This window comes from Cataglyphis hispanica, chromosome 1 (assembly GCF_021464435.1).
Source record: "Cataglyphis hispanica isolate Lineage 1 chromosome 1, ULB_Chis1_1.0, whole genome shotgun sequence".
Taxonomy (NCBI): Eukaryota; Metazoa; Arthropoda; class Insecta; order Hymenoptera; family Formicidae; genus Cataglyphis; species Cataglyphis hispanica.
In genome coordinates this window covers 5,410,917-5,435,475 of record NC_065954.1, presented here as the reverse complement: position 1 = coordinate 5,435,475, position 24,559 = coordinate 5,410,917, and the positions used below count along the sequence as shown (strand labels likewise).

Sequence of the window (24,559 nt, the reverse complement as noted above, 5' to 3'; positions counted from 1 at the left end):
TTTAAATTGGAATTAAATTATTAATTTAACTCTAATTATATAATAATTTCACTCAAACTTTTAAGTTATATAAATAAATATATTCTAAACGTATGTATAGTGCTATGTTGTAAACATGAATGGACAATTGATTAAAGATAGCTTAATAAATGGACGTTGAGATATAAAATTTTATCACCCATTGTCATAAACAACGACATTTTTCAAACTGGAAATAATGTTACGACTCTTTCGAGATCGAAGAAATATACATTGTTAGTTAAGCGAATGCCGCGGGCTAATGTATAACAATACTCATGATCGTGTCTTTAAATGCAGTTAAGCCGGCGAATACATTTGTCCGGCTGATTGGCAGGTTGTAATTGCGGCTGAGGCCAATGAACACACGTTTGTCGGTATTGCGAACCAATCCATCTATTGTACTTGCAGCTGAGCGTTACACATATACAGCAGCTAATAAAGCCTCGTAGCAGTCGGAGCTTAATCCTTTTTGCGCACGCAGCTTGCAACGTGCCTAGCATTAAGAGCTAGCTCATCGTACCGTGTACACGCTTATGCAAAAACTTTGTACGTAATCACAATATCAAACTCATAAACCTGTGATCTTTTTTAAGTGAATATCTCGCATTGTGCTCGATGATGCGTCGCGCTCTCAAAAATCGAGTCTCGTAGGAGAGACTCCATTGTCATGGCTAAAAATTGAAGATGAAAGTAAAAGTGAACGTGTATGCGTGTCTTCTATCGGATATCACGCAACTATTACGAGAAATGCGCAATGCTATTGCGGAATATGAAATAAAATACTACGTTTGGCAAATATGCGGATTTATCAATTTTTTTTTTTATGGTAATATTTCGTTAAATTTTTAATAATACTCATGCAAATTTTTAATTTATTTTTATGGCATATTTAAACTTATAAAATATATTTAATATTAAAATATACCTTGAAAAATATATGAATATCTATCGTTGAAGGGAAAAGCGCCGCTAATCATAGGCACCCTATATAGACTTACTCTTCTCTTTAAAGCCCGGAGACGGTTGCTCGCAAAATGAGAAACAGAGAGAAAGAAGGAGGGAGAGAAAGAGACAAAGATTTCCGAGAGACTTTCCCATCTTTTCGCGTGTCTCCCACGATCGGCTCATTTATCAAGCCGGCTTCCATTAATATCCGACAAAATAGCACGGCGACGCGACATCCCATAGAAGTCATGCACGATCGTATCGAGGCGTGAATAAAGAATTCCACGCGCAGCCGAGCACGTGCGCGCAATCACCCTCGCGTAATCGTGCGCGTATCACGTGCGAATTCGCGATATGCCCGATATTCACGACGTGATTTTCATCGCAAGATCCGACTTGTCTTTGTTGCTCATATTAATCGTACTTTATTTCGCTTGATGCGATTAGTCTCGCGAGCGGCACGGCGAAAGCGGGTCAACAGTCATATTATGATGCTCTAGTATCCTTTGAAAATATTGTACATACCATTTAATATACGAGCGAAAATACTTTACTCTCTTAATATCTTTATGATATTATGCTTTGCAACAGAGATGGAATTATAACATATAAACGAACATATATTCTGAGAGGAATTTTTATGCATTGTCAAAAATTAAAAAAAAAAATTAAAAATATAAAATATACGTTTTATAATATGATTACCGACTAAAAGGATATCACTATGATGATAATGAAAACTCGCAGTTTTGCGTTGATAATTCTAATATTATTATAGATTTTAGCCGTAATATCTCTTGCTCAAAGAAACTTTTATTTTTTTTTTTATTTGCGGTTCATTATCCAGCTTTTGATTCATTATCTATCTATTTCTTTTTCCACGACTGTTATACAAAATTTTCGTTAATTAAAGTGAGTTTGCGACAAAAATATTTTAAAAGTCTGGAGAAAAATCATTTATATATTTTTTTACTTGTAATTTAATTTACATTTCCCATATATTTCACCTTACATTTTATCTTATAAATTGCAATATCAGATTTTGCTTTTCTCAAGTATCTCGATTCATCGGGAGTAAAGATTATTCCACATGATTAAAATCAAGAGGCTTTTTATCGCGTAAAATGGTTTGAAATATTTGTCAGACCAGCAATAATTACACAGATTATCGCTGAGGCATCGTTAGCTCAGCGACACCGTTAAACTGTTTTAAAAAGACATGAGCATGTGATATTGGTACATAGCGCCGAAATCCTGTTCGTAAAACGATAAGTGCACAGCGCGAATGCATGGCCCGAGAATTGTTCGACGAGCGATAACTTTTCCCGATAATGGCTTCGATCGTTCGTCGCCGTTCGGCCTCGTTCTACTTCTTCCTATAGCGTTCAATCGCGGCGATGCGCCCGGGCGTAGTTTGCGGATATTCGATCACGCTAATGCCCGACTATCGCGAGTTTTCCTCACTTAGAGAGAAGAGAGTAAATAAGATCGCGCTCGCGCAAAGATGGGGACGGGGTGGCGGGGAGGGGGGAAGGGAGGCGAGCAATGGGAAAACGCGCCTAGCGATTGACTTCCAAATTAGACGATGTGCCGCACAACACTCATCGATATTCGAAAGCAATTAAACTTTCCGCGGATTCCACTTTTTTACTTAACCATTTGCCCTTATCTCTCCTCCTTGAACCGAGCCTCAAGTTTCTCCCTCCTACCCCGCAAGTCGAAGGAACGTCAGCCACGCTTTAAGAGGAGGATCTCGTTTAAAAGCCAGCATCCCTTTAGGTACTTAATTCGAAACCACTTTGGCGCGAAAGGTAGACGAGCATAGCCGATAAGCCAGGTTTCACGTAATCGCTCTATTCTTCCTCACGGATTTTTAGGGTCAGAGAGACCTTCGAGACGTTCATACGCGTGCGCCAGCACCGTCTCGAATGGCTTTTATGAATTTGTCGAGTGCCCTCTTGCATAACGAAATCCGATATCATTACCTCTTAGTAATCCTCTTCAGGTAATTTGATAGTTCCATTATCGTCATCATCATTATTATCGCGGTAATTATTAATATCGGAAATTTCTCTCATATAAAAGCTCTTATATTATTACAGCAAATTTTATTTGAAAGAAAAAAATTTTGTTATAATAATGAAAAATGTTTTGGAGAAAGTACTCGATTCTCGTTGTTATATTATAGCAAATAGCAAGCATCGAAGATATACAATAACGATAAGGAACGTTCAGCTTCATTAAGCGGTCGGATAGGTAAACGAGAAGTTAATTAACGTTGTATTATCTAACAAAGTTTAGGAAACTCGCGGCTTTCCTCTTCCTATCTAACATAAGGCAAAGTCTACAAACTTCCGCGCGGGAAGAAATTACAAGTACATAAGCGAGACAGATATAGCATTTACCGTAAGATGATTGTACTGTTAATCAATGTATCCGGCATTGCTAGTCGACTTTACCGAGGAGCTGCTGCGACGTGCTGTTACGTAACCGTAGAGAGCGAAAGAGACACAGAATGAGTGAACGTCATCTGATATGTTCGCGTTTGCAAAAGGCGGTTCTGTCGAGAATACGTTATATACGCGCTCCTATAGCTTCTAAAATGCGGCATCTTGTGCATAATTGCGTACACATGGAAGTCGCACGCTTTCTCCCGATAGGAAATGCTGAAGTTCAAATCACGAAGAATTTATCTCGGCGATACGGTCGACAGTTCTCGCATTTTAAGCGATGAAAAATCACAGAAATTTGAATTGAAATTTCAAGCTTGCAAGCAAATAATTTTTTTTTTTTTTAATTATTTTGGAGCTACATTTTTACTACAGCAGAGTTATAAATGCACAAGATGCACATATATTCATATTCTTAATATGTCTACTGTATCACGTATATTTGCATTGCAATATCACTTCACACTAGTTTCCTCGCGTTCAATCATTTGAATGTTTGAAAAGTTTTCGACGTTGCTGACTATACAGCTTCCTTTAAAGTGAATTCAACTTGATCAGAAAGTTGTAATATTAAAAACGCCAGAATTTTCTGACGATATTTAAATATCCTCAGCAAAATCTATGTGTATAGTTACGTTATATGATTATATAATGCGATGCAGAGAGTAGAGTAGTGAATATCTCTCATTTCCTTAATGAAAATTCCTTCTAACTTCGTGTTTCTAAGTTTATACAAGATTCACACGAAAACTGTTTAAAAATTTTTCAACATATTTGCGCAGAAAGAGTGTAAAAAAGTTGGTAAGAAGTTGGTAAAGTTATGCGAAAGTCTCATTAGAATAATAATATGTTTTGAAATTACTTGTAATGACTATAAAAAATTAAAATATAATTAAATTTTTAATGTAACAAAATGTAAACACTAAATTTGTCAATTTCTTACATTAGAAATTAACTTTTATTTTCTATGATACATATAATACATATACATATAGGTATATAAATTTTTAATTTTTTCATACATCTATATACATAATACGTTTAATATTTTTTTAAAACATAACTGCAAAAAGAGAGAAACTGGAAATTAAGAAATAATATCTTTCTATAATAACAATGTTTTTTTGCACATTTGAAAAAAGTATAATTACAATATTTAATTTTTCTATATTTTTATATTACAAATACTTTGTTACCTTATACGTCATTTTTTTAGCTTTCTATAAATTTATTTTAAAAGAGAGATGTAGAAAGAGAGAGAGAGAGAGAGAGAGAGAGAGAGAGAGAGAGAGAGAGAGAGAGAGCACAAGAGAAAGGATTCACGCAGCGGAATTAAGAGCTTCCGCTGCGCTGGTCTAAATAAAAAAACCAGTCTTTATTATATATCTGTAGAAATGTATGAAAGCCTTTGGAATATTCCAGCAAAGCGCGGATATTCCGGATACGTAATCTCGAGCGTGTGCGCGACAAACGAGTTTCTCCATTATGGTTTATCGTTTCGCGAATCAAAATGAATCAATGGTAGAGCGCAGTTTCCAATCGGTCGTCTTCTCAGTCGAATCAATACCGCGGCAGGTTGGAATCGCGAACGGTAGCGTGTACTTTTCTACTTTGGTGCCGAGCAAATGTTGACTCGCGCTTATTTTGAGTTACGTTTCTCTCGCATCGCCTTGCGCACGTGTGTTCATACAATAGGGAGCAAAGTTTTGATATTACTTAAAAGAAGTTACACAATTGTTGTTCGTCTATCCATGATTTGTGATACGTATCTTTCATTCTGCCCATGTTCTTAGTACAATATCAATTAATTTCTGTATTCAAGACAAAACTACATCTAAAAAAGATTGATTTGATTAATCGATCAATAATGAATACTCAGCACATTTTGATCATGATATTTGTGTTGGTCAGCAAAATATTCCATAAAAATTCTAGTAATAATCCGTTCGTTAAAATTGTGACAGATAAAGAAAGCAAAATTTTTTGCAAAAAATACGTTACAGTCAATGTTCCTTTAAGCCCTTAAAAATCTCCGATTTCCAATAAATCCGTCTTTTCAGATTGTATTTTCAATTGTGCACAGCGGCTTTAGGACGGATGCAATCACACACATCGCTCTATTATAGTTTATCATTTCAATATATTGATGAAATTGCAGGAGTTTTGGTACGATATTGGTGGTCGTGCCATATCGGCCAATAGCACTCGCCATTGTTGCACCAAAAGCTATACACGTCGGATTTTACCATTTCTCCGAACCGCCACGCAAATATGATCCACTTGTATTTTTCCCAGCTTCGCTATTTGTATATATCATTGCTTGCTCCCTGCGAAATATACGCACCAGTATAGAAAACTTTCAACGAATTTTGCGAGCGTTTTTTTCGCCAAACGTACTTCACAGAACAGTGAATGATATGCATTTAATCAAAATGCGTTGTCACAGATGCATGCCAAGCATTAGCTTCCATTATAATTCATTCTAATTCATTATAATTTCACAGAGATACAAAGCAAATCAGCAAAATTAAATTTTCAAACTAATGCCTGTCTCGATAAAATAAACTGCGAGAATAATGTTGCGAGAAATCGTGAAATTAATTTTCTTTTTTGGCATTTATTTTTTCATTAGAAGAAGACGTTTTTTTCACGAGTTCGCAAAGTTTCTCTTTTAATTTTCACGCCGTGATAATAATCGGGGCGCAAACGAATTGCGATCGAGAATATGATGAAGCCAATCCTCGCCCCAACTAGTTCCGCAGTCAGCTCCGCCAGGGAATTAATAAGCACCATCGCGAAGCACCCCTTCGAGCCTTTTTGCTCTCCATTATCCAAGATAAACGGCAGCCCTTCGGTGCGATGGGGCATTCGGTGAAGTACAGTAGTGAGGCAAAACTTTCGAATCGCTCTTGCATCAAATGAAATTCTGCGGGGGCGGCGGACGTTTCTTACTCGCCCGTCGGGGTCCCCGTGCGCGTATTTCGCCGTTTTCTCAGATCACCGAGCAAATGTTGACCCAGTTTTGTCGTCTGATTGAACGTTACTCTGTCTTTCGAAAGTGCTGACTGGAATACACGATGAGCGAGAAGTTAGGGGGGCTGCGCCAGTCCGCAGTCTCTTTTTCTTCCACGCGGAATCTCTCAGGATCGCTGGACCTCCAGGTACGAAATTCGATGAGAGTTATCTATCCATGACTGTTCACCTTTTTATGGAGAGGTAGATATTTACTTGAAATTGTCAGTAAATATATATTTAAAATTCCAAGAAATCAAAGCTCGAAATACAATTGATTATATTAAATATTTTGATTTTTATATATGGTCGAAAATTGAAAATGTGTGAAAAATAAAGTCAAACTAACTTTCTTTCGTCTGGTAATACTGTATATAATCCGATATATGATAAATTCCAAGGAGTTAACTTTATTTAGACGATTTTTATCAGCATCCGTATACTATAAAACACATTTTACGAAGTAAAGTCGATAGCACTCTTGAAGGGTTAAAGTAGTCGCTCTCGAGAGAGCCGGCTAAGTTGATTCACCTTGTTTCGCGAAGGTGCCTCTTATTACGCGTTGCTGTACGAAGTCTTTACGAAGTTTCCGTAAGCCCGCGCTAAGCACTGAAGGGAGGTCGCAGAGTCACCCGGCCGAATAAAGCCGCGGCTGAATGAAATATAACAGGGTACTTACCCACACTGGCGAGAACTCGCAGGTAAACCGTAAGTCGGTGGACGATGCCGGGAGATGAATAACGCCCGAGTGCAATGGATACGGCTTAATATAACTTTTTCCGTGTACTCTCGTTCTTCTTCCCGTGCATCCCCTTTCTTCTCATTTTGCCTTTTCAGCGTCAGCAAGGAGACGGATATGCGACAGCGGCTTCCTCGCAATTCAAGTAATTTGAACGCGCATCTGCGCGTCAAGTAATAGGATGCATCGCGCTTCTCATGCTATCCGCCCAATATATTCCGTGTAATGCGACGAGAAAAGAAAATGTCAGTTCAGCCAAGATACATTTATTTGCAAAAAATATACTTATTATAAATCTGGTATGAAATATTCTTCTCTTTTTAAGATTTATAATAAATCTGTTAAAAAAAAGGGATATCATATACATATACATACATGTATAAGTAGAATTGTACAAGTTAAAAAGCTATGAAGATAAATTTCACGTGGAATTCCGCCTTTGTAACAAAACAAAAGCTTTTTACGAAAAGAAAAAATTCAAGATGGAGTTTGAAAAATACGTACTATATATCATCTATGTTTCACTCATCGTTTTTCGTGTACCGCTAACAATAACCACCACCACTACGCTATCACCACCGACAATCGAAACTACCATGAAATCCACCGTCGCTGATTTTGAAACGACAACGGAAGATGAGGACAAGGTAGACATACCAAAAGTACCTATGACAGAGCAGGTTATGGATCACAACATACGGGTGAGCGATGTGCCCGACGTGGATCCGGAATCAACGGACGTACCGGATTTTAGCTTAGACAAGAACCGAGTGATTCGCGACGTGGCTTATTTCATTCGCTCCCACAAGTTTCACGACTTCGATCGCCGGTATTACAAGAGCGTGGAAGAGGTCACTAGCAGGCCGTATGAGGAATTCCCTAAACCAGGTCTGAGATCTCTGCATTGGGAGGTGCGCAAACACTGCGACGCGAGTTTTATCGAGTGCCTGAAATATCTCGAAAGGATTATTAAACTCACGGCCCTCAGGCGCGAGGATGACACCGTTACGATCATGAGAGAGCAGAAATGGAACTTGGCGAACAATACCGAGCAGATCCTGGCCGCTCAAAGCGACTGCCAGGTAGCCCAAAGGCGAGACAATCTCACTATGGTTCCATTTCAGGGTCCAATCGGCAAGTGCATCGATTTGCTGTGAGCATCCCTAATCACGCCGGGACATTAAGCTTGATTTACATATGCTAGCGTCTAAATCGTCTTCTGCTCGAATAATCAAACTATGCGACAGATTTGATCCTATCATTTACTCGCTCGAGATGAGGTCAGCTATTAATGTATATAATTCGATCCTTAACGCTACGAGTCGAGAGAGCATATGTTTCATGTTAATTTGATACGCGTGAGGTTAAGCAATTAAAATAATCCCGCTAAGAGCTTTCACTGTAAATATTATAATTACGATATACATATAAACGTTTTTAATTTCGCAATAAATCATATTTTTATTTTTTTAAATTGTCAGTCATACAGAGAAACGCGTGGAAAAATTTTCCAAATTTTCGCTTGACATATATGTGCCACTAACACACGCTTCAATAATTATGAATAATTTTTTCATGCAAAAAAATATACGCTCAATCTGTAATGTCAGGAAAATAATCATTTTCGATGTAAATTGATTAATTTAATGACAAATTAATAACCTAATTACACGCACGCGAGACGATCGTCAAATACTACTTTTTTAGAACGCTTCCAATGGCGTACTACTGTCAGTTACTATATGTGCTGGTACACGATGTTGGGCATTCCGGACTTAGCTACCTTTGGCGAGCCCTGCGACAATCACGCCAACTGCTTGGATGAATACGGCATTCATAATGAGGATCCACGAGCGGATGACACGAAACCGTACGCTTGCGCCCTGTATAGTTTCTGCCCGGACCATTGTTGTCCCATGAAGCACATTCGGTACCTGAAAGATTGTTTTCAGTCGGAACGCAATCCTTGTTATGCCGAGAACCAACCAGGTGTGTTGTCGTGGATATCTGTGTCACGCCCAAACACCTATATTTTATTACGGTGGCTAATAGTTAAATTTAGTTTCATTAAACATACAGTGATTGTATCGCCCCATTACGTCGATAAAAACACTGTCACTGCACGATGGATGTGCCATTAAAAACAAAGAATTAATGTCAATCATGTTTTAACTTTATAAGACTGTTGAGACTTGTTAGAGATGATATTATCATCTAATTATAACGTGTCTTGATAAGTCGAAAACGTGTTATTGTGAAATATGCTTTGAAAGCATGTAAATCCACAGACGAAATTCTCGTTTTGTCTTATGACAAACGCGGCAAACCGGTGCTTTATAAGTCTTACCACACACCGAGCTCCACATGCTCGTTTGCATTCCGTGCGTCACGCGTGCACTTAACCGTCCTTGTTATCTTTCCCCTCTCAGAGACGTATTTGTTGCAGCGCATCGAAAGTGTACGCTAAACCGGGACGAGAATCACGACTTCCATGCGCTCAGAGCAAATCAGATAAACGTGAGTTGCGAATGTCAACGACCTGGACACGAGTGGTCCTCTAGATTCGGGCTGTGCGTTGATGTGAACGAATGCGTTCGTGGCACACACAATTGCATGTTGAATAACGAGAGTTGCCTGAATCTGCCCGGTCATTACGCTTGCATTTGCCGACTCGGTTACGTTTATAATCTGGAAATGAAACGGTGCCTTTACAATCCGGATATTGACAGAGTGTTGAAGGGTGACGTACGCGAACCGAAGATAGCAAAAACGGAAAGTCTGTTCGCCAAGATCGTTCAAATTATTACCAGATCCGCCGGAAATAGCTTTTTATGTGGCTACAGAATCAACTTTTCATTAGTTTTAATCGTGTTAATGTACAGTCTCATGTAAACTCCTATGAAATTCCTTCTCTTTATTTCAATTTAATGCTTTAATTTAATTAGTTTCATTATTATAACGTTACTCTAAAAAAAAATTAGAAACCTTTTACATTTTGTAGTATGTGATATATTATTATGTGAATCCGGTTGTGTCAATGAATTATTGTTCAAGAATACGGTTAATCTCATATATTACATTACATATATACTAACTTGCATACTGCAACTTTTTCTATAATACATAAAAATGATTAAACGTTCAATCAAATTTTATTACATTTACATTTATAAATAAGTTATATTAATTATATTAATTTTAAAAAATTATAACAGCAACATTATATACATAATCGATAATTATATATAAATGATATATTTTGATACATGATAAAATATTTTTAGATATGATGTATGTATGTATGTATAACAGGAATCTATACATATATATATATATATATATATATATATATATATATGTATAAGTGTTTAATACATATAAATTTAGTTTATGTAATAATTGCAATAAATATCCATCGTGCTTCTCGCTAATTTGTGAAAAACATTAACATTAAAAGATTAATTAATTGCTTTTAATTATATATATTGGATGCAAGCTTTATTTAATCATTAAATTTTGTACTTACATAACACAAAATTTTCGCGTTAATTAAATAGTTCCTAGAAAATTAATATAAAGTTATCATATCGGTAATTCAGATGATGATATATTTTGATTAGTACAAACAATTTGCAATATTGTGATGGCTGTCTTATTTAATAAAATTAAATGCGTAATTTATGAGAGAGAAACTCGTCAGCAATTATTGTAGCTCCTATTACCAAATTAGCACATGGACGCTACAAATATAGTCGTTTAATAACAATGTGCATGATAATCTATATATAGTATTATGAAGTGCGCAGATATTACTTTCTAGAAATATTCGACTACTTAGGATGCGCCACAACGTAGAAATTTGTATCCGTAACAACTCAAATTTTAATCTTGCCCGTAATAGCGCATTTCCGTGTGTTTCGTACGCTATCACAAACGGTTCCTTTTAACGGTTATTTGCCAGGCTAAGAGAAAAACAATGCTCTCGAGTACGCCGTATCCTGTGCTTAGCATAACAGTGAAATAAGTTTGAACGAGGCTAACAGGCTAAATACTCGGAAACATTTGGGAGAATGAGCGAGAGAGAGAGAGAGAGAGAGAGAGAGAGAGAGAGAGAGACGAGAATTCTCAAAAATGTTAAAAGTCATGGAACAGCAATTAACACTTTTAGCACGAGTAATGCGCCATTTTCGCTAATTCTGTAAAAAAAAATTATTTCAACAACATTTATTTATTTATTTTTTATATTATTTATTTATTTATATTTATATTATCCGTGATTTCACATGGAATAATAAAAAACGTTAATATCAAATTATCGCAAACACGTATATATCTAAATATGACATAAATATTAAAAATTCCAAATATGACATAAATATTTAAAATTCAAAATCAAATAGTAAACAGCGATGTCTGCTATGACATAAATGTTAATGTTTCGTAATTTTATTTCACCACATTCTGTTGTACGTTGTGTCATTTGCCAATTTCAATGAAAATAAATCTATTGGTTTATTAGATAACCTCGTGAATTAATTTACGTCGCGTTAATTAACCAAGAGTTAAGCAACATATTCCTGGGATTAGCGTGCTCTGCATACTGCTCGATCGTGCGTTTGTCTGTGTATATATGTACGTGTATGTATGCATGTGACATGTCAATCCAAGTTTTGCGGTGTACATGCATCCAGAACGAGATGAATGACACGCGTTACGTGCTACCTACTTCATCGTTTCCGTTAGTATAAAATCCTATAACATGAAAAAATATCGTCGACGTGGAGAAATCCGTACGTGTGCGGAACATGTGCGTGAAACGTGTCCAAGTCGATAAAAAAAAATATAGGCGAATCGAACGAAAAAAAAGTCTGGCAATACTGTTTTATTCATCGACGCGTTCGAATGACGGGGCCGTCGTCACATCTTTTTGGCAAAGAAACTCCCCGCTCGGTCTAATACATAAATGCATAAAGCACGACGCGGTTTCCTTTATTTCTTCGGTTTTATAATAAATTTTATAATTTATTTTATAATTCATTTTATAATCATTCATCAAGATATGATTGTCAAGATATAATTGATTTTGATGTATGGATGACAAGAAACGATGACTGCGCATTCTAATAAAAAGCGGTTGCCTTTACATATGTGAATTATATAAATGAAAAATTTTAATGTGTGTGTAATGGAGGAGAACGGAATGTAATGGAGAAAATATGATTGCGTCGAAACGAAAGCAGCAGTTAACGCAGTGCTCGCGTATTTTTCTTTACAAAAGAAAATGCGTACGGAAGATTAGGAGAAACAAACAGGCGTTTACATAACTTGGTTATGCCAATCCCAAAGATCGTGATATCACGAGCACTTTCATTCTATCTCAATCCGTTATACAACAAGGTGTTAAACCGGTTCTATCCTCATGCACTCACGCAAGCCGTTATGGTTGTGTACCTTTTATGGCCAACACATTTTAGCTATAAAGTCGCGTATAGTTTCTAATTTACGCGTGATTACAAATATAAGTTTGAATTACACACAGACTTTAAAAATAAATCTATCCAAGTGCTTATATTATATTCTTACACTCTATGCATCATTAAAAATTCTGACGTCTAGAAATCTGAAAAAAAAACTATTAAATCTTAGAAGTAGATGATAATCATTACATACTTGGAAATATAAAAGAAAGACATTAATCTTTTTATTGAAATCGATTGACATTATATCAAGATATGCTAGCCCCTATATCTTAACTATATGTTTCAGTATATTTTTCTTGTTTTTAACATATATTATTATTATTATGTTTACTAATAATATGTGTCACAGATATAAAAGAACTTTAACATGAATAATATCAGATGACCTGCTAGCTCAGAAAGCAATTTATGAGCGAAACTTTACCCTTTGCACACAAATGGTATCATTATAGAATAACGTTATTGATCAGTTTTTATGATTTTAGTTTTTACATTTGGTATCGTCATCGCTGAAAAACTCGCATCTCGCGGGATTTCATCTGCGTGTAAAATTACGGTTTCCTCTAAATTGACTGGATTTTTCATTCGTAAACAGTGTGCCGACCGACGCAGATTCGTCGAGCTCGGGCATTGAAAACAATGGCATGCGCGGGCATGTATGAAACGAAACATGCGCCGGGACAAAACAAATGCACATATTCATGCATGGAAATGGTGAGGGGGAGGGGGAGGAGAAAGAAACGACAAGCCGGGGGTGCAGCGCAGCGTTACAGGGAAATCGCGCGTTGAATAACCGGACATGTCGAAAACCGAATATTTCCCGCGTCGGAGCTATTTGCGCCAATTGACCATCGTAACATCAATTACGAATCGCGTTAGTGGAACACGTCATTTGATATCGTCGATGTCATAAATGCCTTCGCTTAAATAGGTATTTTCACAAAAAAACCAAATGTATTTAACATTTAAAATGAAATATTACTTTGATAAATTAGCACGATCTTTTTTCTTATTACTAGTAATTGTAATGGATGAATGTGTGTAATGCGTTTCCTTGAAAATATTTCCTTGAAAAATGCAAAAACATTCATTCGTGGTGCTGATCATTAAGTCGACAATAGAAATATCTGGTATTTTATAATTGATAATATTCATTGAAATATTAATGATTGATTATTATTTATTACGGATAGAAATATGACAAACAGTCATATGTTGCAAACAAAATAGACATTTTTATCACTTGCTTGTAAAGCAAAAATAAAAGATTATATGTTTAGCCTGATACTTCCTTTTATCTCTAATGACTTCTAAAAACAAACAATCACAATCGAAGCTACGGATTCTATGCTAATTTAAGATTCACGTAATCGGCAATTCTGGTAAACTTTGCTACGATAAACGTTCCTCTCATTTACATCGGGATACTAGCGATGTCGATGAGATGTCCTTGTGCCGCCTTGCCAATTCGATCCCTTTGTCCCGATCCCCAATCCATCAACCCACTTGCAACAATGAAGACACGTTTCATCAAATTTAATTGCCATAGTATAGCCAAGCTTTATACATCAATGTTTTCGAAATATATTAAAGATTGATGTTTATGTGTGAATGTAATTTATAAATATACATAAATTTTATTTAATTAAATTAATTTTTTTTTTAAATTTGCAGAGAGAATGTCAATTATTCAAGAATATAATTAATCAATATGACATAGGATTTTTAATGTTGGCATTCTACTTAATATTGTGCGAAAAGCACTCTTTTAGTCTTATAAAATATAAAATTAATAATTAATTTATGAGATAAAGTAAAGATTTGTCCTTGTAGAATTTAAATTTCTATTTCCTTGAATTTTTATTTTATACGAGTTACTATAAAATGTTCATAGAACAGTCATTATAAAAAAGTTAATTATTAAGATAAAATTTACGATTTTGAGATTAAATTATATTTTACAAGGCAAATCTTTATTTTAACTCAGAAATTAATTATTAATTTTATATTTTAAAAAACTGAAAGTGCTTTGTGTGTGTGTGTGCAATGTCAAATTCATGAATCTCGTAATGTATAGGCTCATTAATTTTTAAATAACAAGGCATTTAAAATTTTTATACGTCTTTTTTTTGACATCTGTGTATTTATATACATTTTATTGACATACTCAGTCTAGCAAAATCTGTTTTATTATGCGCGATAGTATAAAGAGTCATCGCGGTCATTATAATAATCTCTGATTCACGTTGGCTCGGCTTGGAAATTATATGCCAGATCGAAACACAAATTCCTCTCTCTCTTTTGCAATACTGTTACCAGGAGGTATATTATTCGAGAGCGCCGCGCGCTCGCCGCGGTGCCGGAGCGGCTTCCTTTTCCAACAAGCCCCAGTCATTCAGAATGTCTCTGTGCGAATGGTACGCGAATCGCACGGTGCTCCTCACGGGAGTCACCAGCGAATTAGGACGTGTTCTGCTGGAGAAGATCCTGCGATGCTTGCCGAAAGTCACGGTGTGCGTCATTCTCAGATCTCGGAACGGTCTCAGCATCGAGGACCGGTTGAAGAAGATATTCGCATCACCCGGGTATGAACGGGTTATACCCATCGCGTTCACTCCGTGCCTGTAAATCGCGCCGGTCGCTCTATATCGCCTTTGTGAGCGTTAAATTGTGACCCCGCGATTTCGGTCGAGAGCGTACGCCGAATTTATTCTCGAGGACGTCGAACTGAAAAAGGCACTTTTCTTTCCTTTTTTCCTTCTCTCTCTCTCTTTCTCTCTCTCTCTTTCTCTCTTTGCCCTCGGTGGCTTTCCGCGAGAATTCCGGGAATGTAGTGTACCTTATGTCAGGAATCGATTGTGGAATTAGATTTTCGCGAATGCTCATGTGGCCGCCACCAATAGAATGGCATACTCTGGAAATTTTTCCGAAAAGTTGTTATTACTCTTATTTACATAATCATAAAAATACTACAATATTGCATTAGATTGAAAAATTTTATTCCGATTTGTTTAAAATAAAAGTGTAACTTTATCAAATATCGTGTGACCGTTCAATGTAAATTTAATTCTGCGTCAATATTATTTGTTTGGAAATGTGTCATACGTCAAAATGTGCTAGCGTTTTTCTGCTATTCAAAATATAATTAATTATTAATTGAAAATTAATATTAAAAGTACAAATAAGATAAAACGTAAAATCTTCCATTGATGTCTATAATTTACGCCGATATTTTTCTAAAAATATTATTTACTTCGTAAGCTGATTTCGGTTGATTCAAAGGAATGGTGACAGAATCCGTTACAATCTGCGGTAGCCTTATGATCGTTCGGCCGAAATTGCAACCGCAATAATAATGCCATGAAGACGGGGAAGAGATTGAGATACAATCGGACGCGTAAACCCGATTGCCTCGTTACGTGCTCGTTCAACATAACGATTGTGCGGATGCATCGCAAGATTCACGCGAAGGCGAAGGCTCTGCGCCGCTGCATCGTACGGCGACTCCCTCGAGGCAGAGAACGGCTAAAGCTCGTAGAGAGAGATTTATTTTCATTAGCACACGCCTCCGCGCTCCCTTTAGAAAGATTATGAAGTATACGCGGCGCGTCGCTCTTCTCTTCTTTTTCTATCTTTTTTCCTTTTTCTCGCCCTCGCAAAATCCGCGACCGCGCGGAAAATTCATCCGCCACGTTTTGAATTTCGCGAAATTAAAATTCACGCGAAAGGATTGTCTTCCCCTGGGAAATCGTAGTTACCATTGGATCGTTGCGTTTCTCTCCGCTTGAAAAAGAGGATCGCCCGACGCGTAAATGAGAAAATGCAAATAGATGAGCGCAGCTCGAATGTTCAAGGTGCAACTACTTCGACGCTATTATGTATTTGGCTGAAATCGCTCTCGGTTGCGGTTGCTTGCCGAATTTTCCACGTCTTATTTGCGACTCCTTCTCCAGCTCCGTTTAAAATAGTTACGGTGCATAAATCTGATTGCATAAATCTCTGCAGCGTAGTTTGGAAAGTAAGGTATATTATGCTGTGTTTGCATTTTTGTCCATCCAAACACATAGCAAGAATCGGAGAATATCTTAGAAATTTGCAGTATTTTTTATCTTTTGAATGGATATCAAGCTTAAATAAAAAAAAAAAAAAAATAAATAAAGGCTAGAGTAAATGATGCGTAAAAAAACGTGTATGAGATAAACTAAATTTAATGTGCCGAACGTTTCGGAATAAAATGACAGATTTATAGTTCCTTTTTTATGATGATTTTAATTACTCTATTATCAACCATAATCGATTTTTCTCGAGGTCGTGCATTTTAATTTTTCTCGTTAATTAATTAATATAAGTGTATGCACTCGGGAGATAAACTTAATGCGTTGCGTGATAATTAAGACGGCATATCACTCAGCCACTGCTTTATATTTTTAACGGCGTTCATTCCGTGAGCTCTTTTCACGCCGTGGTGCATCTCCATTTTGATAGCGCCGCCCGACAGTAAATTGTAAAGCCGATTTGCGTCACCAGTGTTATTATCACCCGGCAGGTACGAGCGACTGAAGCAGGTGATGCCGGACGCGATCTCGCGCGTGAAAACATTCGAGGGCAATCTGCTTTACAACGAACTTGGCCTAAGCGACAAGGACAAAGCCTCGTTGAAGGAAGTTACCGTGGCCTTTCATGCCGGCGGACCGCACGAAGTTGTCCTGGAATATTGTCAGAAATTACCAAAGCTCAAGAGCATCGCCATGGTGTCCAGCATTTTCAGGCATCGCGGCGAAGTAACCGAAAATTTGCAAAACGAGATGATTCCCGACTTACCTATTGCCCTAGTGCGCTTTCCCTTTGTCGGACCGGCGTACAAAGAACCTAAGCCGGGCTTTGTCGAGATTCTTAAAGGACCCACTGCCCTTATGGTTGGCGCAGGTTTTGCGTACGGCAACTCGTCGTTTCAAGCTGAGATTATTCCGATGGACATTGCGGTGAACACGATGATCGCGGCCGCGTGGGAAGTCGGCATGTACGTAAAAAAGGATATAAATCATAAATTGATATCAAAATATTTAAATTATTCCTATCCTTTGTCTGTTTTTGTGTGATTATAATTAAATATTAAAAATTTTAATTATTTTATTAAAAATAATTATATTTAACAATCTTTAAAGAGGAAGGATTAATTTAGCAATCAAAATTTAAGATATTTTCTTGTTGTAAACTTTCTCCCTCTTATTCTTGCATTAATCAAAGTTGACTTGACGTTGTTTGTTTTATAGTAGTAAATTAAGTTCTGCACTGGAAATGTATAAAAATATTCATTTACGTAAGAGCTATCAAGGGGTGCTTAAATATTATATTCGTTTAATGTTTAATTAAGAAGAGAAAGTCAACCATTTACTAACAGTGTGCACGTGTACGATGTTATGCAACCTTACGGAACAGCAATAATCAACATCGTCTAATTATGAGACATGAAACAAAATATATCGTTCTATTTTCTCACAGTTGTGCAACGTGTATACTTTCTTTTACTCTGAAAGCATGTAAAGTTTTTTACTCGAGAAAATAATTATCGATACTTGCATTTCTCTTAAATGAGATCTTGTTGCTAGAAGATTTTTATTTTTATTATCATACTTCTCATTTTTATAGGAAAATATCAGTAAAATCATATCAAATACAAATGAAAAATTGTTATACGGAAAAGAGATATTGCTATAATTAGTGTCAATAGTTTTACCCATTCATCCATTTTTATCAAAAGTAGAAAATGCAAAATCAATAGAAATTAAAGAGTGTGATTTGATACAAAAATCCATATAAACTCTCATGCGTACAATTGATTAATAATACTCGATTTATAGGGATTCCCGTGAAAAATGGTTAGTTTTTGTAAAAAAAAAAAAAAAATAAAATTGTTAATGAAAAAAGGGATAAAACCTTTCTCGCAATCCGTTGCAATTTTTAACATATCGCAATTGAAATTTGTTGTAGACACGGCTTATCTAGTTTTCCAATGCGAAATTGGATACGAACAAACACGTTTTACATGTGCGCGCAGTTTCCGCGGTTATTACTGTTTTGCGTCCGACGCTTCCGCTTCAATTGTCTAAAACGGAATGTGTTCCTTTCAGTTTTTGTTCGAGATTCATCCCGCAATTTGCTAAAAGCATTGTTATTTCTGTCTTGATAATATATCATAAATTTCTCATGTTAAAAAACTAAATTACTCTAAGTCAGTTAATAGTTTAATAATATTAAATCGGCATTTATTTTTTATCTTGATAAAACAAAACAATCAGTTTTTTTAAATAATCTACATTATCTAATGTATTCAAGAAGGAATCTTTTTGCATTGAAGATATATTAATTAAATTATATAATATATTATTGCTTTTGTTAATTACTTTGTTTTATTTATTATTTCAAGTTTGTAACACATACCTATATTATAAATCTCGCAATTATTCGCTTCGATTTCCATGCTTTTTTAACTAATCCATTTCAACTGGCATTAATTTTACAGCACATTAAAATATTATGATAGACAGCGTTTTATTTTAAGCAATGATAAAAACATAAGAGTTTGAATTTATTTTTGAGTTTTAGGTGCTAAGAGTTTTAGAATCCCTTTAGAGTTATGTCCTGATCAAAATTCATTAGAATTCCTGTTTATTTCTAAACTCTTGAGTCTTTTCAGCGTTATATTTTCAGTTTTCGCAAAAAGTATAATAAAAAGATATGTTTTTTAGGAGTTTTCCTCGAAGGAAATAGTTAATAGAGATTGTGTGCGTTAAAGCAGATAATTGATAATTGTGCTCCATGCTTGGAAGAAAGATAAATTAAATTATAGTAAGTCAATTTATCAAACCAAAACTATAGGTAGATTTTCATATAAGACACAGTAAAACACGAGAAAACAAGTACAGTATAAAATAAACATTGAAAGCAATATCGTGACGAAAATGTTGGCTTGCGAGAGAAAGCATTTCAATCACAATCGCGATGCATTTTGTCGATAAGACTTTTTTTTTATTCACTTCATGCGAGGTTTTAATTAGAAGGTGAGAGCACAATGAGATTCAAGATTAAGCTTCTTAAATTGTAATGACTTTCAGTCAGCCGATAACAAACCAATCGAATAAAACTCTCACATAGCTATGTTTCTTCAGACCTTTTCCAAAAGTCTTACATTTGAAAGTAGTTTCAACTAGGTGTATCTTTTTGCTTTTTTTGTGATATTTCCAAACAACTGAACTGCAAATAAGTAGATTGCATTCGTGCAAAAGAGAAGCGGCGTTACATCTACCTTTTATGCTTTTTCTTTTGCTTTTAGCGATTATCCGTGTTTGAAGATAATTACATTAGTCAGAGATTAATTAATTGTAATCGTTAAAAATAGTCTTGCATAAGGAAAATGAAAGTGCGTTATGGTCTTGCTGTTCATATAAATTTTCATTAAATTGCTTAATAAAGTTAAATTTATTAGCGATGCACGTGCAGATATGAACAAAAATTAAAGTTTTAACAAAGTAAATTTTCCAATATAATACATTTCTTCACTGTTTGATTTTTGATTATTCTGATTTATCAAAATATAAGATTTATCGCTTTGCTTAAAAAACTTATTAAAAAATATATGCATGGTAACATTTACGTATATACAACAGCATTTATAAATATAAAAACAATTATAAATATAAATTGGATGACTTGTGAAATTAATGACGCAAATGCACATATATTTATACACAACTTACATAAATATATTGTTGCATAACATGTTATATAAAAAAAAAAACACTCGATAGCAAATGAAGCAATCAATAATCGCACGATGTTAAATGGTTGAAAGTTTCGGTGCACTGTTTCACGCACATTTTCGTTTTCACTCAGATCGAATGTTTCGAAGCCGGTGGCCTATAACGCGGTGACGTTGGGCTGTACGTGGGAGGATCTGATTAAAAATAACCAACGAGCCAACTGGAGATTTCCCTATCCGACTTTCGGAATTCGCGGAATGACATCCATCGCGCCGCTGTACTGGATTTTGGTCCTGCTCTTCGAATGGCTACCATCCTTACTCTGCGATATAGTGCTCAGTCTGTGCGGCAAAAAACAGAGGTACGAGCGCGAAATTTATCGCAAAGTTTCACGAGTCACGAATTTATCGTCATAGTTTCGTCAATGTCGCCGTTGCTGCGTAGTCTCGCGGGAAAAAATTTAATGCAGTCTTATATTTTGACCACTATTATTAATTTGGCTATAAAAATGTGAAAAATGTTAAGATTTTTTTTTCGTATTTTTTTTTACTTTAGTCACTGCTTTATAATTTATTATCTTACGTAAATAAGGCATAATAATAATTACGTAATTTGCTAATTATATTTGTTTAATATTGCATTATTAGTCTTGTATTACGTGTTTCTTATATTAGATACTTGATCGCAGAGAGGCGACGAGTAAGCTACTCTTTTACCGGACTATTGTCTAAGTTTAAAGTTGGTTTCGCGTAGCGCTTCTGCAACAGCTGGTAATATTAAATTTGCTCGCGATATTAACTTGTGCAGAGAATGCAACACTATTAAAGGCATTAAGTCATTTTCTACGAGAACATAACGCTATACGCTACGGCTCAATTTATAATTTATGGATATATAGATCATTAAAATATGATCATAATAAATAAAATAAAATATGATATACCTTAAGTAGAAATTGTGCGCTATTTTCGCAACTATTTGATGAGAAACATTAACTTTATACGACTCCATCTATTTATAAGAAATATTAGAATATTATTTATAGCAACGTTCTCATGCGATATCTGCAGTTGAATATACGTTCTACTTTCAGCGCGTAATATCGCGACGACTATAAATTCGAGAGATCACGGAACGATTGCAGCCAGTATTAAAGCTCGATGCATTTCGGAGATAATCCCTCGCTCCATTCGCGAACATTAAGAAACGGTTAAAGCCGCTCATACATGAAATTTCGAACTACGCTGATAACTGCTTTCACGTTTGCGAGTAAGTTTCGATGAGGAGACCCGCGTGCAAGTTTGATCGCGATCGCGAACGCTTCTATTCGCGGTCTCTTCAACTTTCTGTGTTGTTGTTCACACATTCGCTTAACGCATCGCAATTCGTAAAAAATAAAAGTTATCTGGAACTGAAATTTTAAGCGTAAGCGACATAAACAAGTTCACTGGCTTTCGCTCGCGCGCGAGTGAACGCCGAGAGAAGAAAAATCGCGTCTCGAATGGAAAAACTCGTTTCCTCGATCGTGAAAGTTGCTCGATGCCTGATTGCTTTGAGAAATGAGGTTTGATGCCGTATTCGCGACGAGAAAACTTTCGGGAAATCTTGACAGAATGTCCCATCGAAATCGCTTTTTACGTGCTCTTGGAAGGTATTCGGATGTATCGATAGCCTCACTATTTACATTGCAAGACCAGCACTCACTCGTGATTATTTTCAATTTCTGACAAATGGTGACGATTTATTTATTTTCTAACGTACTTTTGTAGGAGAATTTTTCGACGATAAAATCTTATATAATTTTATAATTGCTATTGTACTATTTATTTTTTATATGGGCAATAGAAAGGATAAGAAAAGAAAGGAAAAAATACGGCCGTTATAGAAATCGATTTCTTTCACAGATTGATATGCGAACGAAAATATTTTCGCTTTCCGGATTCAAACTGTCAAATACTCTCCTGATTTTTTTTTTTCATTTGCTGTCTCAGATGCGTACGGAGTAAATCTTGCGCGCTAACTTAGCTCGGACTTTTTTCCTTCTGAAAGGCAGAAGCTCTCCCATCAAGTTTGCCACGATTCTTTCGTAATAAGTTGGATTGGAAATTATATAGTTTGCGAAGAACGAAGAAAGTTTTTTATTATCCCGCTCGCGTTTAATGCTATTTTACGATATTTTTTTTCAATTGCAATTGAATTGGCTACTCGAAAATCAATCTTGAGTACATTTCATTCGTCCTACTGTATGTACCGAATCGATACATATCCAAAAAAAAATACAATTTTATCTAAACATTAGAGAAAAATATTACATTACGAAGGGAATGAAAAAAAGATGTAAATAGTTCAAAGTTTGAGAGAATCAGGCGAGACAAGCATTAACGATAAGAAAAAGAAAAAAAAAACGATTGGTCATGGAGATAAAACCTTTATTGTTTCTCAGGATTCTCGCAGAGTACGAGAGAGTTCGTAATGCACTTCAATCCCTGAAGCCAATTTCATCGAGAATGTGGTCAGTGAAAAGAAATCGCGTGTATCTGCTGCAGAAACGTCTCACGGAGGCAGATCGAGATGTATTTCCGGTTACAGCGGAAGTCGACATCGAGGCGTATCTCCTTTGCGCTGCAGCCGCTGCCCAGAAGTCCTGCGTGAACGAGGACAATCTTAAAATCATTAGGATTATTCATTTGTTCTTATTATACGCGCCCGTAATATTCATTGTTGCATACATTGGGTCACGCACATTGCTGTCAGGTGAATAAAATTTTAATATTAATACAAATAATTAAGAAACTTTTACATATATAGAATATCTTTATACAGGCAGGTTTTTAATTTGCAAAAATTTCTAATACAAAGAACACAATGTTTATGAGACATTTATATAATTTGAACAAGTATATATATATATATATATATATATATATATATATATATATATATATGTATATAAATATACATATATAATTTAAATAAAAATGTTTATATAATAGATTATTAAGATTAATAAGATTAATAAGATTAATAAATATGTTTGCACATACAATTGCATGGTTTAAAATATATTGCACGGTTTAAAACATTCTTAAATTTTAATTTTATTTTCTATATTTTTATTGTGTAGCTTTATTTAATCTATTAATAGTTTGTGTCAACAATATTAATAGTACGAGCTCTATTCATTCTACTAATCATTCATAAGATATATTTCTGGCATAAAAAAATTGATAGTATTTATGAAGTCCACAGTTTTTAGAAGTCTACCTGATCAAAATCGTACGTAACGCTTTGTAAATATTTGTGACGCAAGGTGTCTACTTGATAAAATACTATTTGAGTGAAAGTTCTAGGCGTCACAATCCACTCGCCTTCGCGCGTATAGCAGTATCAACGAAGGCATATTTCTGGGCACGTTCTCTCTTATGTAATAACATCGCGCTGACTTGCCCTCATTGCATCGAAAAAGATACAAGTAAAGTGGGAAACATTATTTGCAGATTTTATATATTTTCTTTTGAGAATAGAAAAGAAACGTGAAAACTTCTCGATGTGCGATATAAAGATCGTTTTGTTTCGAAGCCGCATGTGTGGAAAATGCATCTTGATGATAATACTTTGATGCTTATTTTTAAAGCAATTCTAAGAAAAAAGAAGGACACACGTGAAGATGTAATTTCTACTCTATTTGCGTACATAATTATTTTGTAATAATTACTGCATTAACAGTTTTGAATAGAAGGATGCATATCTTATATGTAATAAATTGATACTAGACAAATTATGAATGTGTATATGATGTGTGAACATAATAAGATTGCGTAAATTATACAATATATATATATATATATATATATATATATATATATAATATTTTATATTATATATTATATTATTTTATATTATATAAAAGATTCTGCTTTGAAGCTATTTTTTCTTTGCTTTTATTATATATATATATATATTCTGTCTATACTTGATTCACATAAATGTGTGAAATTTATGTTAACATATTTAAAATCTCATATAATTTAAGTTTTCTTATTTTAAAATTCACATGCAAATTATCGTATAAATTTTTTCCTTATTTCCGTAGTAATAACACAGTTAGAGCAATGACCGACTATCGCAGAATATTCCCATCACTACATAATG

The 24,559-nt window shown here is 35.2% G+C and overlaps 3 protein-coding genes across 3 annotated transcripts in view; all 3 read left to right on the top strand.

The window, feature by feature from the left end:
* LOC126850952 (zwei Ig domain protein zig-8-like) overlaps positions 1 to 24,559 on the top strand; it is a 138,772-nt gene that overhangs the window by 33,706 nt on the left and 80,507 nt on the right. The gene's annotated exons all lie outside the window — the stretch shown is intronic.
* Positions 4,981 to 10,312, top strand: LOC126851502 (uncharacterized). The gene is made up of 3 exons (XM_050595558.1): positions 4,981 to 8,301; positions 8,875 to 9,156; positions 9,614 to 10,312. The coding sequence occupies exons 1-3, from the start codon at positions 7,650 to 7,652 to the stop codon at positions 10,057 to 10,059; spliced, it is 1,380 nt and encodes a 459-aa protein (XP_050451515.1). The 5' UTR covers positions 4,981 to 7,649; the 3' UTR covers positions 10,060 to 10,312.
* Positions 15,033 to 24,188, top strand: LOC126850738 (putative fatty acyl-CoA reductase CG5065). Its single transcript, XM_050594028.1, has 4 exons — positions 15,033 to 15,232; positions 17,194 to 17,667; positions 20,541 to 20,768; positions 22,851 to 24,188. Exons 1-4 carry the CDS (start codon positions 15,048 to 15,050, stop codon positions 23,167 to 23,169), a joined length of 1,206 nt encoding a protein of 401 aa, XP_050449985.1. The 5' UTR covers positions 15,033 to 15,047; the 3' UTR covers positions 23,170 to 24,188.